The 18,364-nt window shown below is 49.2% G+C and overlaps 1 protein-coding gene across 4 annotated transcripts in view; it reads left to right on the top strand.

The window, feature by feature from the left end:
• The window catches only part of Mylk (myosin light chain kinase), a 248,341-nt gene that overhangs the window by 151,062 nt on the left and 78,915 nt on the right, over positions 1-18,364 (top strand). For all 4 annotated transcript variants that reach the window (XM_015993413.3, XM_015993411.3, XM_076548799.1 and 1 more), the window contains 4 exons: positions 4,139-4,336; positions 4,949-5,198; positions 10,083-10,154; positions 10,600-11,717. In XM_015993413.3, the coding sequence (XP_015848899.2) occupies positions 4,139-4,336; positions 4,949-5,198; positions 10,083-10,154; positions 10,600-11,717 (1,638 nt within the window). The remainder of the gene's footprint in view (positions 1-4,138; positions 4,337-4,948; positions 5,199-10,082; positions 10,155-10,599; positions 11,718-18,364) is intronic.

An 18,364-nucleotide genomic window follows, 5' to 3' on the forward strand; every position in this document is an offset into this window, starting at 1 on the left:
TCCGAGATCTTTCTAAAACTTCTAAAACAGGCAAAAAAAAAAAAAATGTGGCTTGCACTCAGACTGAGCTCTCCTGGTCCTTTCTAGGGATAGCAGGAGAAAAGCTCACTGTAAATGGGGGTTTTTGTCCCAACTGCCTCACCCAAATAAACACAGAAGCTTATATTAATTACAAAATGTTTGGCCAATAGCTCAGGCTTACTATTTACTAGCTTTTACTTTTAAATTAACCCATTTCTATTAATCTATGTATTGCCACATGGACTGTGGCTTTACCAGTCCTCCGGCATCTTGCTTCTTGGGCAGCTTGTTCACATCTCTCCCAACTCTGCGCTCTTCATCCCAGTCCTCAATTTGATTGTCCCACCTAACTTTATCCTGCCTTGCTATAGGCTAATCAGCTTTATTATTAACCAATGAGAGTAATACATATTCACAGCATACAGGATTATCCCACAGCATTTCCCCCTTTCTGTGTAATAAAAAAGGAAGGTTTTAACTTTAACATAGTAAAATTACATACAACAAAACAGTTATCAAGCAAGGATTGCAGATAGAATATCCAGTCTATTTGTGGTTCACAAAATTAGAGAAAACACTCAATTATCCATCCTATTTTGGTGAGTCCAAAGTTTTATATCTAATTTGCCCTTTTATCATAACTAAGAAAAATTATAACTATGACTAGTCTTCAACTCTATCAAAGACTCCAGAAGGATGAAATATTTCCTAATGACAGGGACATCAGACTGCCTGGACAGTTGGTCAGAGTTTCTTTGCAATGTTGGGGCATCCATCTTTGGCCTACAGGCCTAGCATATCTGACAGATTTTCCTGTGAAGTAGGTAATTTTGAAGGACTGTCCTACCTTGTCTTGGAAAAGTTCAGCATGCACCTTTCTTGCATCCTGTTGGTTCAGTTTGTACAGTAACTGTCAGCAGTTGAGACAAGGGCAGTTTCTTTGCCCATATGACTATCTTTTGCCACAGAGAAAACAAACTCCATATGGAGTTTCTTTGATACCCATCATCTTCTCTGGAATATATTTGTGCTGCTAGGAGCAGACATGTCTCACTGTCATGAAAAGTCTCAAGTTATTAAAACATTTTAAATGCCATATTCTGTAAGTCTTTGAAGTATTTGAAGATTACTTATCTACCTGAAATATATCTTTGTATACCTAGAAAACCTAATTAACATGATTATAAGTTTGACTATTATAGATAACTATTCATCTGTACTTTTTAAAATGATACATTACTTTTTATGTTTTTGTTTTTGTTTTTCGAGACAGGGTTTCTCTATCTAGCTTTGGAGCCTGTCCAGGATCTCACTTTGTAGACCAGGCTGGCCTTGAACTCACAGAGATCCACCTGACTCTGCCTCCCAAGTGCTGGGATTAAAGGCATGTGCCACTGCCACCTGGCTACATTTCATTTTTAAATGAGTTGTATAAACATAGTATCTTAAACAAGAGTAGAAATATACATATAACAAAATTAACTTTAAATTTCTATCAATAAACAAAAATCCATACCCATGTAAAATATTTTTATATTAACAGTTTTTTTTTTGCATTAAAGTAGATTCAATAATCTATCATTTTTCCTCCAGTATTTCTATATCATATCCCCCTTTCTTTTTTTAGAAAGAGATTGATTATGACCCATAACAATTTGTAACCAACCCCCCTTAAATGAAAACAAACATTTATAACCAATATTTTGGGAATGTAGGTGTAGTTTTCTAGACTACTTCCTGCTGATTGGTGGGTGTTGGTAATCTCTGAGGGACCCTGAGAATATCAGGATAATTATTAAGTCTTGGCTGGGGTATTTCCTGAGGCTGAATCATCTCAGCTGTTTTGGATGCTAGATCACCTGGGCCATTTTTATTGGTGTCTGGTCCCCTTGTTCTGAAAATATATAACTTTTAAAGGCAACATACATATATTAATACTAATATAATCTGTGTGTCATACACAAGTCAGCCAAAGATGATTTTTTGTTATGTGTTTGAGCAGGTAAAATATACATCATGTGTCTTGTAGTTACTTCAGGTTTATTTTCCCATGTCTGCAGTTAGGATTTCAGGGATCTTCCTTGATCAAATCTAACTTTCCTTAACCCAAAATGAATCCATATCCTCTCATTTCCTACAAAAACAAAAACACAATCTCACCCCAAAAAATGACATATGTTTGACATAAATTTTGGGAATCAAAATATTTTTTAAATATTTTGTATTATATATTTAAATATATAGGTTGTTTTAATTTAGTAGCTTTCACAATCAAATGCCTCTCAGTAGTTATCATTCACCCATTAACAGTCAAAAATCCAAAGACAACACAATAAAATACAGACTCCAGACTCTGTGTATTTTCATCTTTATGAGTCTTATCATAGGTTTTTTTTTTATTACCCTATTCCCTTTTTAAGGACTTTATTATTTTTAAGTCATTTTTTAAATCTATGACTGTTTTTACCCTTTCTCCTCTCTCCCAAGCCTACGCACATTTTTCAAACACTCTGTTCAGAGGCCTTTTTGTCTGAACCTGTTCTTACTGAACCTTTTCATCTGTATTAGCAAAAACCCTAAGTCTGCCATGCACTGCATCAGCCAAGGGATGCAGAAGATGCCTCTCTGAGAGACTGAGGGAATCCACCATGCTGCTGTTCAAGCCTGCATACCTCAGCCAAGGGATGCATCTCTATACCATGGCCTGCATGAGAAACTCAACGTAGGAAGCTGTTATTGGCTCCATTTCTGTGTGTCTATAACACCCCTCTTTTTTTTTTAAAAAAAAAAAAAGCATTTTTATGCTTTATATGAATGTACACCTACCACATTGGAGTGCCATATGTAAACAGAATTTTTTGTCCCTACTGCCCAGTCCCAAGATAACACACAGAGCTTATGTTAATTACAAAATGGTTGGCCAATAACTCAGGCTTATTATTAACTAGCTCTTACTTTTAAATTAACCTATTTCTATTAATCTATGTATTGCCATGTGTTCCATGGCTTTACTGGTCCTCTGGCATCTTGCTTCTTGAGTAGCTGTTCTCATCTCTCTCAACTCTGCCCTCTTTATCCCAGTCCTCGGTTTGATTGTCCCGCCTCACTTTATCCTGCCTTGCTATAGACCAACTGGCTTTATTATTAGCCAATGGGAGTAATGCATATTCACAGTGTACATAAGGGTTATTCCACAGCATTGCTCACAAAGTCCCAGCTCCACACTCATGGCAGAGTGAGTACCTTTGGATACATCTGTGGTTCTTGGTTCCTATCAGTGCCTCTGAAAACTAGAAGGACCCATCTTCCTGAAATCTTCCTAGTTCCTCTAGACCTGAAAACGTAATAAATATGAACTGTGAGAGGACCTGAGGACTTGTCCTTGAAGAGATGATAATCCCCAGTTCCTGGAGGATGAAAGCTTTTCCAGGACAGTCCCAGACAGAGGCTAGGTTTCTTTTCCACATTTGTCATGCCAATTGGACGTCTCATTGATGTCCAACTGCAAGAGATAAGAGGCACTCTGCATCTGGCCTCCAGACATGTGTCCTGCCCATGCAGACAAATGACCATCTTGCTCACTCTTAGGCCTCCCCAGGGGCCTCACTCCTATGGAAGCAGAGCCTCATGGTCAGCTATCATATCTAAGGAAGCTCTCACGTGGTCATTGATCTGTACCCCCAAGACATTCCAGAAGCGTGGGCTGGCACTCCTACCCTCCGCCAGCCATGTTTAGAAACCCTCTGCAAGCTGGGGTCCTAAGACCACATTTGTGTGGTGGCCCAGTGCTTACAGAGTTCTTCCTGGTGATCGTCTGCAAGGGAGCTGCCATGGTGTCTGTCACATGGTGGAATCTCTGTGTGAGGAAGGGCAGGGCAGAGAACACCTTCAGGGTTAGGTATTCTCTGTGTGCAGCATGCCATTCTCTGGGCAGCTAGCAGAGGTTAGATTGACCCAGGTGTTTCTCTTAACAACCCTACAAGGCAGAACATGTGAGGAGACTGAGGCAAAGACTCTGGTAACGTGTTTAGCCCAGCAGTAGCATATTAAGTGCACAGTTGCTTCCTGGCTAGGGAAGTCCCTCTCTCACAATCTTCTGCTGCTGCTCTCTGTTCAGGGAACCCACCTCCAGAAGTGATATGGCTTCACAATGGACATGAGATCCAGGAGTCAGAGGACTTCCACTTTGAGCAGAAAGGTGGCCGGCACAGCCTGTGCATCCAGGAGGTGTTCCCAGAGGACACGGGCACGTACACTTGTGAGGCCTGGAACAGTGCAGGGGAAGTCCGCACCCAGGCCATGCTCACCGTGCAAGGTGAACCTGAGCTACTTTGGGGGAATGGGGGTACAGCTTCTGCAAAAGCCACTTAGAGGTGACGGGAACATGGGAGGTTGCTCTGGGTCCCATTGCAGCCTCAGAGGCAGATCACCGCCTCCATCTCCAACTCTTTCTGAAGTCCCAGCTCTCCCTGGGGTACTGCTAAACTGGATGGACAATTTGGTATTGAGGGTTTGGGATATGAATTACACATGTATGAGTACCTTCTCCTATAGAAGCCTCCTTTTTAAGAGAAAGGTGAGTTAAACTCATGCAGTCAGCGACAGTTCTCAGCAGTCACATTGGCTGCAGAGTATGAGCATAAGAATATCCCAGCCTAGGACTCCATCCATACTGCCCGGGCTCGCTGCCTTCACTTTGGCTTATATAAATCGATACTAATATTATCGTCTGATAACATAACCAAGGCAGATTTTTCAATGAGTATGTGCTGTCTCTGCATACCCAGTCCAGGTGACTTCTGGACCACTTATTCTTTAGTATCCTATTGTCTTTCTGACCCTCTGCCATCCAAGAGAATGGAGTGGATGCCAAGCTCTGTGCTGAAGGGACTCCATCTCCATCTCTTTCCCCATTGCCTACTTCCAGAACCTCATGATGGCACCCAGCCCTGGTTCATCAGCAAGCCTCGTTCAGTGACAGCCTCCCTGGGCCAGAGTGTCCTCATCTCCTGTGCCATAGCTGGAGACCCCTTCCCCACTGTGCTCTGGCTCCGAGATGGCAAAGCCCTCTCCAAGGACACTGGTCACTTTGAGCTGCTCCAGAATGAGGACGTGTTCACCTTGGTCCTAAAGGACGTGCAGCCCTGGCATGCCGGCCAGTATGAGATCATGCTCAAGTGAGTCTGCATGTTCTGCCAGCCTCCCTCATCTCCCTCCTCAGACTCCTGACTCCCGGGCTGGGGACAGGGAAGCCAGGGGAAACAGCGGCTGATCCAGGCCCAGTGTGGTTAGCGTGCTCCTGTTTCTTGCAGTTGAATAGAACAGGTCCTCATGGAGAGTCCTCCTTCCCTCTGAGCTCAGTTCCTCAGGAGCCTCTTACACCACGTATTGACTTGGCACATTATGCGGTGTATGAAGAATATGAAAGCTGTAGAAATGTAAAGCAGGTCTGGTGGCTCCCACCTTAATCTCAGCATTTGGGAGGCTGAGTCAGGAGGGTCATGGTGGACTTGAGGCCAGTCTGAACTACCAAGTTAGACCCTCTCTCAAGAGAGAAGGGGCCGGGAAAGAAGGTCTGGATTAAAGGTAGAGATACAGGAGGATAGAGGTTAAAGGGGATGTATTAGTATTAGGTATCTGTTGCTGTGTAACAAATTACTCCAAACTTATACAGCAAATATTTATTAGCTCACAGTTTCTGTGGACTGATGTGTTAGTTCATTTTCTGTTACTGTAATGAAATGCCTGAAGCTTGATAGCTTTATCAACAAAGGTCTCTGTAGGTCCAAGGGTGGTAGCTTTATCTGGCGATGGCCTTCATACTGGCAAAGGGTGGTTTGAGGGTTCACATGGCAAGAGGCAGAGAGCGTGCATGTCACGGTCTTCCTCTGCCTCCTCTTTACAACCACTAGTACTCAGTCACAGGGGATCCATTGTGACTGTTTATCTAGTCTTTCCATAGCCTTAATGGGTGCCTGACTACTTGTCACTTCCTTCCTGAACTTTACCATCGTGTTCATCAGGATCCGCTCCATAAGCCACATGCCAAGGCGTTTGCTGTGATGAGAGACTGTGCCTACAATAATTATGAGCGTGTGCTTTCTACTTACATCAGCTGGCTGTTGCTACTGATACCTTGAAGTGCATTTTTTTAAAAAAGAAAGCTATTATTTCTCAGAAATCTTTGGGTTTGTTCAGGAGTCATGCCCATATGGGCAGAGCTCTGTGGATCTGAACTAAACACAGGACCTTCTTACAATTATCCGTTGTCCTGTGACCATCAGCCCTGCGCCTAGACTATCTCAACTGACTTTGCCTTATGCTTGAACTCATTATTACCAGGGAGACAGATCTGCCTCTGTGATAGGAGCCTTGCTCACTAGGCCAGTACTAGGGCAGAAGCTGACTTGATGTGACAATCCTTTCTGGTGAAGGAACAGTACTTTGAGATGATATGTGTATTAATCAAGCTAGATATCCTATAAGAGATGAAGGGTTTTTTGTTGTTGTTGTTGTTGTTGTTGTTGTTGTTGTTAGATTTTGTTCGGTTGGCTTGGTTTTATGAGATATGATTTCATATTGCCCAGGTGGCCTCAAACTCAATATGGATAACCTTGAACTCCCGATTCTGTTGCTTCCCCCTCCTGGCTTTTTGTGAGATTTTGAATCAAAAAGAAAGACTGGGTCTTGGCCAGTGAAAAGGGACTTAGCTTTTAAATGAGCCAAGAAAGAAGTAGGGTAGAGGGCACAAAGCAAAGGGCTATAAGAAGTTTGCCAGAGCCTCAGAGGGGGTTACACTGGAGGGCAAGAGGCAGACTGTCTGGGACCAGCTGGGGACGGTCATAAAATGGAGCCTATCCCAGCGGAAGGGAATGCGGAAATTATCAAGCCTTCTCATCTGATAATGAGGGACACTGAGGTCTCAGGTCACCGACTTGATCATGGCCATGAGCTGAGCCTAAGCTCGAGCCCATGTCTTCTGACTTCAATCAGATGTTCTTCCAATCTGGCAGCCTACCGCTGGGAGTGTCTTTCCATGCACTGGGAATTAGGGGAACCAGGAATTCGTGCTGACCGATTCAGCCATGTATCCCTTGCCCTTTTCCTCCCCAAGTCTGGATTCCTCATTCCTCCGGGAGGCCATTGCCATGGTGTTGGCTCTGTCCCCAGCAAAAATGGAATAAGTCGGTGGAAAGTTCTCTTGAGGAGTGCTTGCCAGGCCTTCCGGGGACATTGTTCCTTCTCACTTTCTTTGTCCTGACGGAAGTCAGAACTAACCCATGGCGGAGGGCCTTGCGAGGAGGAAGTCTGGGTGGCTGGGAGGAAACCAGGGGGTCCAATCTGTTTCTGTTTACATGGAGCAGTGGATGTGAGTGAGTTTTTAACTTTCCCTTCCCTTCGCAAGCTCTGATCAAGAGGAGAGCTAGCAACAAGTCAACTCCAAACCAGCTGAGAACACAGATATGTTCCAGGAAATCCGTACTTTACCTTTGTATATAAAATCATCCTATGCGTGGGTGATTTGGGGTCAGACCCAATGCAAGGCTTCCACCCAGAGCAAGAGCTTCTTATACCGGGCTCAGGAAAGGGGAGCCAAAGGTCTCCATATTAATGGTAGGTGGAGCATGCAGAGTGACTTCTGTGTCCTGTGTGGCGACACCAGGGCAGAGCCTCAGTCTCCCCCCAAGTCTGTAATAGCATGTGAGTGACATTTAAGCTGTCTCGAGATGCTGTTCCTGCTGGTTAGGACACTCACTGGTAGATGAGCCCAGTCAGGAATCTCTCTGAGCTTTGTAGGCTCCAGAAGAACCCATGACTGGCCTTCAAGGATCAGTAGAGGTTTGCATTTTAGGCTTTCGGGATAGTTACCCCAGTAGCCCAGCCATGGTGTACCAGTGCTCTGCCGCCCCAGCTGTCTGGAGACCTCAGGGTGAGGTCCGTGGGTAGGTAGAGATCCTGAGGACTTGATCTTTGTCTGTAGTCCCCACCATGGGGACAGATCATGATGATGACTAGAGCCCTTACTTGCTCCAGCTCAGCAAGCAGCTCAACGCTCTGGTCCACAGCCTCCTAGTGTGTGGCTGGGATAAAGTGGGGCCATCTGGTCAGTATTTGCTCCTGATTCCTATGCCTTCTGACAAGAGGAAACTCAGTGAGGATATGCAGAAAAGAGCTGCTACCAAGTAAACACCCACTGGGCGTCCTGCTCTGTTCCATGCCATAAAGTAGGGAAAGAATGGCCTCACGCTGCCCAGTGACCGGGCAGGATCAGGGCACCAGGGATCATGCTCACAGCCTGGCGCTAACGAGTTGCTTCTTAAGCAGAGGTACAGCCTGGACTCTGCAGGTTCCTTGAATTGGTAGCTTCTGAGACCCTGGGCCTGGAAGAGGGGACAGACGGGAGCTGACAGGGGAGGAGAGAAGAATGAGAGAGCCGAAGGCACAGGAAGGGAGAGCCTGGGGTAACACAAAGGCAGGGGGAAGGGCAAAGGAGGAGGCCCCAACAGGTGAGAGAGGCTGGGAGAGAGCACACATAGGTCCTGCCCTGGTTTTGCATGGGTCCCTGCCCGAGAATGAGGAGCCAAATCCACAGACCCTGAGAACAGAACCACACTGTTGGTCGCTGGTGTCTTCTTTCGAAGAGGAAGTGCCAGACAAAATGAGGTAGGCATACCACAGTGGCAGCAGAAGGGATACGCACACACTCCCAGATTCAAGATGTAGGTGCCTACCAGGTGGACCCATACACTTACGTGTATATCCACTCCTATGGTTAAGGCGCACGTGTATACAGACACTCTTAAGAAACACACAAAGATCCCAGCGCAAACTGGTTCTGATGAACACCGTGGGACCTGCATGCCGGCCACAAGTAGGTAGATCCCAGCCCCTGTCCCTGCTAGTTAACTCTGAGTTTTGGGCACGTTATTTAACCTTCATACTCTCCGTTTGTCTTAAAAGAACAGTGCTGTCTCTAACCTGTTGGAACCGTAAATGAAGTGTGGCAGGTTATGTAAGGAAGAGGTCCCAGAGCTGGCATGTCTGTCATGGAATCTAAAAGGGTCCCTCAGAGCTGGCAGTGCTACTAAGGCAATGTTACGAAGGGGACTAAGTGGGACCTGAGAGTCCCAGCACTGCCTTGCAAAATCCCCACAGCCTCCTGTGCTTTCCTACACTTGCCAAACTTAGCTGGCATGTTGTAGAGAACAAGACAAAGCATGTGGCAGTCGTGAGGGCCAGATGGTCCCGGACAAACACAATCCTTGGAATGGTAGATCCTACCCATTTAATTCCCAGACTGGTCCCTTCCCTAAACATCGCTTTGAAATGCCAGCAGAGGGCAGCCTCGTAGGCCAGACGGCTCATCTGCTTTGAATCCACCTTGTTAGCCACTGAGCCCCTGCCTAAGAAGAGGGGCCTCAGCCAGCCATGCACCCCTGGAGGCCGAAAAGTTCTGTGATTGTAAAGAATCCGGAGCCCTCCCCACCTGAAGGAGGAAAAGAAAGGCCACCCATGTTGGGAGACACGCTTGTTAGGTTTTTTAACACAGAACAACACAGAATGCTCCAGTTGATGGGGGAAGGCTGGGACTATTTTCAAGGAGAATTCAGCCATTGGGGAAGTGACTGTCATTGCTTTGAGGGAGTATGGAATCAGATCACGGGGCATCTGAGCAGGGCCCGTCTGTATAGACCAGGGGCTTCATCACAGCCACCAGCAGCCCTTATTCTTGGACTAGGTGATCAATCGATGATAGTGTTTAGAAAGGATTCCCACTTGTACATGCTGCAGCTCTCCTAGATAGTTTTTATCCCTCCTCTTCTTTTTTTAATCCAGAACTATAAAAATCAAGGTTGACCACAGGGTCAGAGCTCTACCCTACATCTAAGTCCGGGATGGATGCCACAGCTAAGCCCTAGGCCTCCTCCTTCCCCGATCGATGGTCCTCCAGCCCGTGATCAAGTCTACACTTGCCTTGTACTCCTTCCAGCCCTGGGCTGAATAGGTCCTTTGCCCGGGGACTCTCACAGTCCTTACTGTCCTGCTCTTGACTCCATCAGGAACCGGGTTGGCGAGTGTAGTTGCCAGGTGTCCCTGATGCTGCACCACAGTCCGGCCAGAGCCCCGCCACGGTGAGTGCCCCCAGCGGTCGCCTGGTCAGGCCCCTGCACCCGCACCCGCCTCCCTCCTCCTGGCCCCGAAGCCTGGGATTGTTTGTGTCCTCCTACTGAGACTACCAGAGCCAAAGGGAAAGATTGGAAGGGGATGAAGGAGGGAGGGCAAAGGAGGGGGTGATGTGTGTTTCTTTTTCTTTTTTCTTTTTCTTTTTTTTTTTTTTGCACACACCCTTATAAGGCTACTGAAGTCATTACCGATATAATAAACCAACTAGGCAAGTGAGCGCCTCTCACCAATGTTCCCTTCTATAAACACAGCCTGGCCGGCCCCCACGTCCCCTTCCCCCTCCTCCTCTCTACCCTCCGCCCTCAGGGATTTGCTCTCCCCTGACGTTCCTGCCTTACCCAACCCCTTTTCCTCCCAGCTACTTTCCCTTTTTCCCCTCACTGGTTGTTGCAGGGGGCGGGAGCCTGCCGGCTGCGAGGGCCTCTCTAGTGGAGGAGTTGGTGCTCATGGTGATGGTGACTGGGATGGGACCCTGAGGCCTGGCTGGCCAGCAAGAGGGCAGGGTTGGCCAGAGGAGGACGACGGAGACGACGACGACGACGACAACGTGAGGGGGCTGCTGAAGAGACGGGTGGAGACCAGGCTGCACACCGAAGAGGCCATCCGCCAGCAGGAGGTGGGGCAGTTGGACTTCCGTGACCTCCTGGGAAGGAAGGTGAGCACCAAGACCGTCTCTGAAGAGGACCTGAAGGAGATCCCAGCCGAGCAGATGGATTTCCGCGCCAACCTCCAGCGGCAAGTGAAGCCCAAGACCGTGTCCGAGGAGGAGAGGAAGGTGCACAGCCCCCAGCAGGTCGACTTCCGCTCGGTCCTAGCCAAGAAGGGGACCCCTAAGACCCCCATCCCGGAGAAGGCCCCACCTCCCAAGGCTGCCACCCCAGACTTTCGCTCGGTGTTAGGCAGCAAGAAGAAGTCACCCACGGAGAACGGCAGTGACAATGCTGGGGAAAGCCCCACTCCTGTAGGCAGTACACAGCCATTCGGGGCCCTGAAAGCCACAGGCAATGCCAAGCCTGCTGAGACCCTGAAACCCACAGGCAATGCCAAACCCGCTGAGACCCTGAAACCCGCAGGCAATGCCAAGCCTGCTGAGACCCTGAAACCCGCAGGCAATGCCAAACCCGCGGAGACCCTGAAACCCGTAGCCAATGCACAGCCTGCAGGGTCCCTGAAACCCATAAGCAATGCACAGCCTACTGAGACCCCGAAGCCCGTGGCCAATGCCAAGCCTGCAGAGCCCCTGAAACCAGCCGGGAAAGAAGAACCCAAGGAGGTTAAGAATGATGTGAACTGTAAGAAAGGGCATGCCGGGGCCACAGGCAATGAAAAGAGACCCGAGAGCCAAGGCTCAGCCCCAGTCTTCAAGGAAAAGCTACAAGACGTCCATGTGGCCGAGGGTGAGAAGCTGCTACTCCAGTGCCAGGTGACCTCTGATCCCCCGGCCGCTGTCACCTGGACACTGAATGGAAAGACACTCAAGACCACAAAATTCATCATCCTCTCCCAAGAAGGTAAACAGGGGGGGTGAGGGTCGGGAAGCTGGGGAGCCTGTACCTACCTGGGTCACTGTCAAAGCATGAAGCTGCAGTCTTCTTGGTGATCGCTTGTAGCCATAGCCTGAGTTAGAATAGCCATCCCTATTTCTACCGCGCTTATAGGATGGGCTCCCAACTGAGGGTCCTTGGCTGTATACATGACTCCACTGTGGGTGAGAGGTGGCTTTCTGATCTGTGGGGTACATGCTGTGCCTTGGTGTCTGTCTGGCAGAGCCTTCTCCTGGCACCCCACCCAGGGCCCCTGTGAGCAGACCTAGGACTGAGTTATCCAACATCCCCCCCCCCCACCCTGGTGAAGAGAGCTATGTTTGCAGACTGGGAAACAAGGGTGACCTGGAGCTGAGGTCAGCTGGGGGCCCTGAGCCCACTACTGATTAAGAAGTGTTATTTGAGTTTAGGAAACAGTGGATTGGCATGCTGGTATGGAGCTAGGGACTGGCGTCAACAACAGTTCAGTCTTGAGAACATTGTGGGTCTGAAGGGACCCGTGGGCAAGCCAAACACCCAGCACAGCCCGATGGCCACACTCACACGGGACAGAGCCGCTCCTTGCTTCCTAATTTGGATGAGACTTTTGTTTGCTGGTGTTTCACATTCTTGGTTGGGGGATGGTAAAAAGTCCTGCCACCTATGGCCTTTTGGGCTTTGGAGTTCTCCGATGGGCCAGTTTACACCAGAGAAAAGGGGGGGCGAGAGGAGATTTATCCCCAGCCCCTTGGCATGGTTTACTGTTCTTTTACATTCATTTATTTATTGTATCTTTCTGTGTGTATGGGGGGGGGCAGGCGGGGAGGGAGTGACTTGATTGATTATGAATGTGGCCACACTGGCGTGGTACATGTGTGCGGGTCAGAACACAACTTGTAGGAGTTGGTTCTCTCCCTCCACTGTGTGTGTGTCCCCTGGAACCAAACTCAGGTGGTCAGGTTGGGCTGCAAACACTTTTCCCTGCAGCCGAGTCCCTTGCCAGCCCTCAGTGTGTTTTAAGGCATTGTCATCCATCCCAATTCCTGCCAGGGACTCCTAAGTCAGATAACATCCCACGGCCCACTGAGGTGGATAGCGGAGGGATGGGGTCCTGCCTGGGCTAGAGCTGACCCTAGTGGGGTCATGAAGAAGTTCCCAGGATGTGGCATGAGCCCTTGAGGTGCAGAGGACGGCCTTGGCAGAGGCTGAGAGGAGAGGTCTTAGCAAATGCCAGTGCACTGACAGGTCAGCCCATTCTTCTCCTCCTCCAGCTACCCTCTGGTCACTCCCTCTCCACCCCCTCTCCCCTCATCCCACAGCTGTCCACCTCCAAAAACCTGGAAGAAGGCATTTGCAGATAGCAGCATCCTTGTCCCTTACTCCACAGTTCCGCCAGCTAACCCACAGGGCCAGCATATACGGAGTCTAAATGCTGAAGGGACCAAGAAAAAAACTGGAATTTCTTTCAGCAGAGAGATGGTGTGGCCGTCTGCTAATGTGCTGACACAGTCACTTTTTCACACGGATGTCTCCAGATGGTCAGAATTCTCCAGAAGATATCTGTCCCCAAGTCTGCTAGTTCCATGTCTATGACATCCACACAGTGGAGGTCTTAGGGCCACTCTGGTAGGGTGGGAAGAAGGAGACGGTGGACGCTGCCATCCTCCCCATTGTACCCAAGGGCCTCCCTCACTCACACACACTGGAAAGGCTTGACCAGGGGTGTTTCCCAGGTCACCATGTCCAGGCGCCTCTCTGGGCAGGATGGAGGACAGCCACCAGCCTGGGACATGTAAGTGATAGAATCCTGCACAGCACTGTCCATGAGTACAGCCACCTCCGGGAAACTGAGGTCCCAACAGTGGTGAAGGTGGCAGTTCCCAAAGCCAGAGCCACCATCGGCCACTTACAGACCATCTGTTTAACTGAGCAGTGTAAGGCAAACCTGCTGGGAAAAGCGTTCCTGCGCCACCAGCCACTGACTTCTCTTGGGCCTGGGCTGCTTGGAGTAAACTTTAGAGCAGAGATGTAAGCAACATCTTCGCCTCCCAAAGGGAAGGACTGACATCCTCAGTGACAACAGAGGAAATGCTAGCCAGGCCAGCATGAGAAAAGAGATGGGGGAGGGGTCGGTGGGGAGACCATAGAAAGAGCTCCCACCCAGACTCCAAACTATCTTCTCAACATTTCAAAGTAAGGACATCTTGTTTACATCAGTTGAACGCCGTGTAGGATGCCATCCGAGACATCTTACACTTCCCGTTCACTTAAATTCACACTACTAGGGAGCTTTCTAACAGAGAGGTTAAGTAAATTGCCCAAGGTTTCACGGCTCTTAAGTTACAGAGCTGGGATGGTAATTCACATAGTTGAGATTTTTACGACTAGACAAAAAATATCAGAAGACAGGTGGTACCCTCCTAGGCTTTCCAAGTGTCTGGTCTTTTCTCTGTGATGGAGAGAGTAGACCTTGACGTGAGCCTCTCTTGCCACAGTAAAGAGGAGAGTGCTTGTCCTCCAGATAACAGCCCCACCTCCTAAGCCTGCACTCACCAAGTCTTTAAGAGGTGTTTTGTCAGGGGCAAGTGCATCTTAGGGCTTATCAGTTGTCAGACACCTATCTGGTCCAGGAAGGCAGCAAGGTGGCCAGAAGTGGAATGAATCTGCTCCTAGTAGATCTGGCAGAGAGGACCTAGGCTCACTATCATAAAACTGTTGGAACAAAGCACCACAGAGTGGATCCCACAGAGGGGGGTTGTTACATACTAAGGGAAGGAATGGCTGGTGGGAAAGCCCCTGGCCTCCCTCAGAGCCCAGAAAGCAGGCCAGACTTGGGCATCAGGGAAGCCAGCGGTAGGTGGTCTCTGTAACGGGGGACTGGGGCACTAAAGGCTGGCTGCTTACCAATGGGCCTATCTGGGCTGGCCAGAGTGGCTTACGGTGGCCCTGACCTCAGTCCACATCCTGTCAGAGAACATGTCTAAAAGCAACAGAGAGCCACGCGGGCGAGATGTGCGAGTGAGGAATGCTACACAGAAAGTTGGGGTTTAGGGCCTATGACTGACTCCAGGCAAGTATGGAGACTGCTGAAGACATCAGGGGGGCGATGGTGGCCAGGTCCATACTGCCAGGGTGAGCACAGCCACCAAGGGAAAGAATCCAGGGCAAGAAGTACAGACATCTGCTATAAAAACCTGTGCCCTGGCTTGAAGGGCAGGGTGATGGCTGGGGCTGGGGAAAGAAGAGGGAGGTGTAGCAGACTGAGCGCTCTTGGGCCACAGGGGTGATTTGAGGTGATGAGGAGGGAGGAAGGGTAAGCCCTGCCTTCCTGTCCCCCAGCACCTCTGCACCTCTACCTCCGAGTGCGCTGCCAATCATCCCCCGCCTCTATCAAGACCCACTTCCTGCAGGTTACCTTCTCAGACTCCTGTCGCTTTGGTACCCAATCAATACGTGGATTTCAGAGCCCCCACTGCTAGGGAATGCCTGTGTATGTATGGGATGGGAAGGCTTCTCTGCTGAGCCCCAGAGCTGGCAGGACAGGGTTACATCCACCCCACTTAGTGCTGGGGAAATGCCGAGAAGAGGTGTGCCGGCCATTGATGGGATTTGACCGTTTAGGCAATTCTCAGAGGATCAGTCAAGTGGAGGGGGTCTTCCTCTTCTGGTACCCAGAGCGGTGGGATGTCTGGGTTCAGGGGACCATCAGCTGGACCTGCCCTCCAGGGACAGGCACCTGGGCCTCCCATTCCAGACCTATCTTAGCTATAGGGATGACCCTGGAGTCTAGGCAGGGTTGAGGTAGCAATAAAAGGACCTTTATCTCCCTCCATGTTTTCTTCCTGCCTCCAGGCCGGGCTTCCCCTAGCAAAACATTTCTCCCAGTCTAGTAATGACGCTTTGTTTTTGTTGCTATTATCAAAAGATGATTCATTTTTAATCGCCTCCAGGGTGGAATCTTACAAAGGCCTTTTCAATCTTATATAAATTCATCCTACAAATTGTATAGCACCTACTACGTACAAGGCATTAATTATATACAGCACCTTTGCTTGTATGTAGAATCCATACAAGCAACTATTGTTGGAATTATCTATTTCTTTCTATCTAGAAACTGTCTGATCTTTTTCAGCCACACGTACTAATATATATTATTGATGATGTGTTTGTGACCTGGTCTTGCATAGATCCTTCCAGATCACCTGCTATGGAAATACCCTCTGTCATCCAGATAATCTCAACTACTTCTTATTGCCCTTGCATTCCAGACATGGTTACTGCCCTCAGAGCTAGCATGGGAGAGACAGGAGTGTGATTCAGCAATGGCCTTGAGATGGTCTTTGTGTGTCAGATGCCTGGGGAAGCCTAGGAGAGGCTCAGCTAGAGCTGGAGCCTTAGAGGTGGCACAGAGGACACTGTGTCCAAGGAAGGGACCCCAGGTGAGTGATAGTGTTTGTCAGTGCCTGCCAGTAGGGCGGGTCAGGGAGGCTTTCGGAATAACCAGGAGCCTCCAGGGCTTCAGGCAACCCCCTGACCCCAACCCTAGCCCCTTCTGTCCCCTCTCCCCACCCACTCAGGAAATGGAAGAGCTGGGGGGTATCTTCAGTCACAGAAGAGTGACCTCCCCTCCCCCCCATCCAGGAGGGTCTCTTGGTAGAGCGCTCCTGCTGCACCACTCAGTGGATTTCGGCTTCCCATCCCCCCCACACACACACACACTCCTTCTCAATACTCCCTACCAGGCTGACTGAGGGCTGAGGCTTAAAAAAAAAAAAAAAAAAAAAAAATGCTGGGAAACAGTTTTCTTCTGGAGGTCAAGAATGAGCCGTCCCACAGGAAATACCAGATTCTTCATCTGGGGTGGCCAGCCTCCAGCCTGCCCAGTCTTCTTCCAGCCCACGGAGGCATGTGGCCATGGCTAAGCTCTGCTGGGGCCTTGAGGGGCTGGGAAGAAAGGTGGGCTCTTGTTCAAATAGGCCACTGCCCATCAGACTACTTCTGCTGTGTCTGTCATTTAAGTTTCAGGCCACACGCAGCCCACTGTGGGACCAAAATGTGGAACAAACAAACAAACAAAGCAAAAACAAAAACGGGTTATGAAACAGGATATAACTTGGGCAGAGGGGAATGGAATATGTCCTCCCAGACCAGGGAACTTCAGAGGTGGGTGGGTTTTTTCTGAGCCTTGTCTTCAGGCCAGGGGTCATCCTACCATCCTCCTCCCCACCCAGATGAAGGGAATAGCTGCCCTCACTCCCCTGCCCCTGTGCCTCCCAATTGTTACTCCCAGGCCAGACTTAAATCCTTTCTGTTGTGGTTGGGAAGATATATATATATATATATATATATATATATATATATATATATATATATATATATATATATATATATATATATATATATATATATATATTGACCCATTGCCTTCCCCGTGGAAAGACAGAGTGAGACCTGTTCAAGATCTGGAGCCGGGGGAGGGGGAGACACAGATCAGCTGCGCCACCCCCCGAAACAGTGTGGTCTTTTCCACTCTCCAGCCTGGGTATGGTGCTCTGGGCCCAGTTCATGCTATCCTTGTTCTCTCCGTTTCCTGCCGTCAGCTTTGTCCAACCATGTAATGGAGCAGGAGACGAGGTAGTGATTGGTTACACTTTTGAGTTCAAAAGTTCCCCCTGGGAACAGTGCCCATTGATCTTGTCCCCCACTCCCATATACCTGGGATGCACACAGCTGTCCTCCCATATACCTGGGATGTGCACAGCTGTCCTCCCATATACCTGGGATGCACACAGCTGTCCTCCCATATACCTGGGATGTGCACAGCTGTCCTCCCATATACCTGGGATGTGTACAGCTGTCCTCCCATATACCTGGGATGCACACAGCTGTCCTCCCATATACCTGGGATGTGTACAGCTGTCCTCCCATATACCTGGGATGCACACAGCTGTCCTCCCATATGCCTGGGATGTGTACAGCTGTCCTCCCATATACCTGGGATGCACACAGCTGTCCTCCCATATACCTGGGATGTGTACAGCTGTCCTCCCATATACCTGGGATGCACACAGCTGTCCTCCCATATGCCTGGGATGCACACAGCTGTCCTCCCATATACCTGGGATGCACACAGCTGTCCTCCCATATACCTGGGATGCACACAGCTGTCCTCCCATATGCCTGGGATGTGTACAGCTGTCCTCCCATATACCTGGGATGTGTACAGCTGTCCTCCCATATATCTGGGATGCACACAGCTGTCCTCCCATATGCCTGGGATGTGTACAGCTGTCCTCCCATATACCTGGGATGTGTACAGCTGTCCTCCCATATGCCTGGGATGTGTACAGCTGTCCTCCCATATACCTGGGATGTGTACAGCTGTCCTCCCATATACCTGGGATGCACACAGCTGTCCTCCCATATACCTGGGATGTGTACAGCTGTCCTCCCATATGCCTGGGATGTGTACAGCTGTCCTCCCATATACCTGGGATGTGTACAGCTGTCCTCCCATATACCTGGGATGCACACAGCTGTCCTCCCATATGCCTGGGATGTGTACAGCTGTCCTCCCATATACCTGGGATGTGTACAGCTGTCCTCCCATATACCTGGGATGTGTACAGCTGTCC

Source organism: Peromyscus maniculatus, chromosome 12, assembly GCF_049852395.1.
Source record: "Peromyscus maniculatus bairdii isolate BWxNUB_F1_BW_parent chromosome 12, HU_Pman_BW_mat_3.1, whole genome shotgun sequence".
In the NCBI taxonomy this organism is placed as follows: domain Eukaryota; kingdom Metazoa; phylum Chordata; class Mammalia; order Rodentia; family Cricetidae; genus Peromyscus; species Peromyscus maniculatus.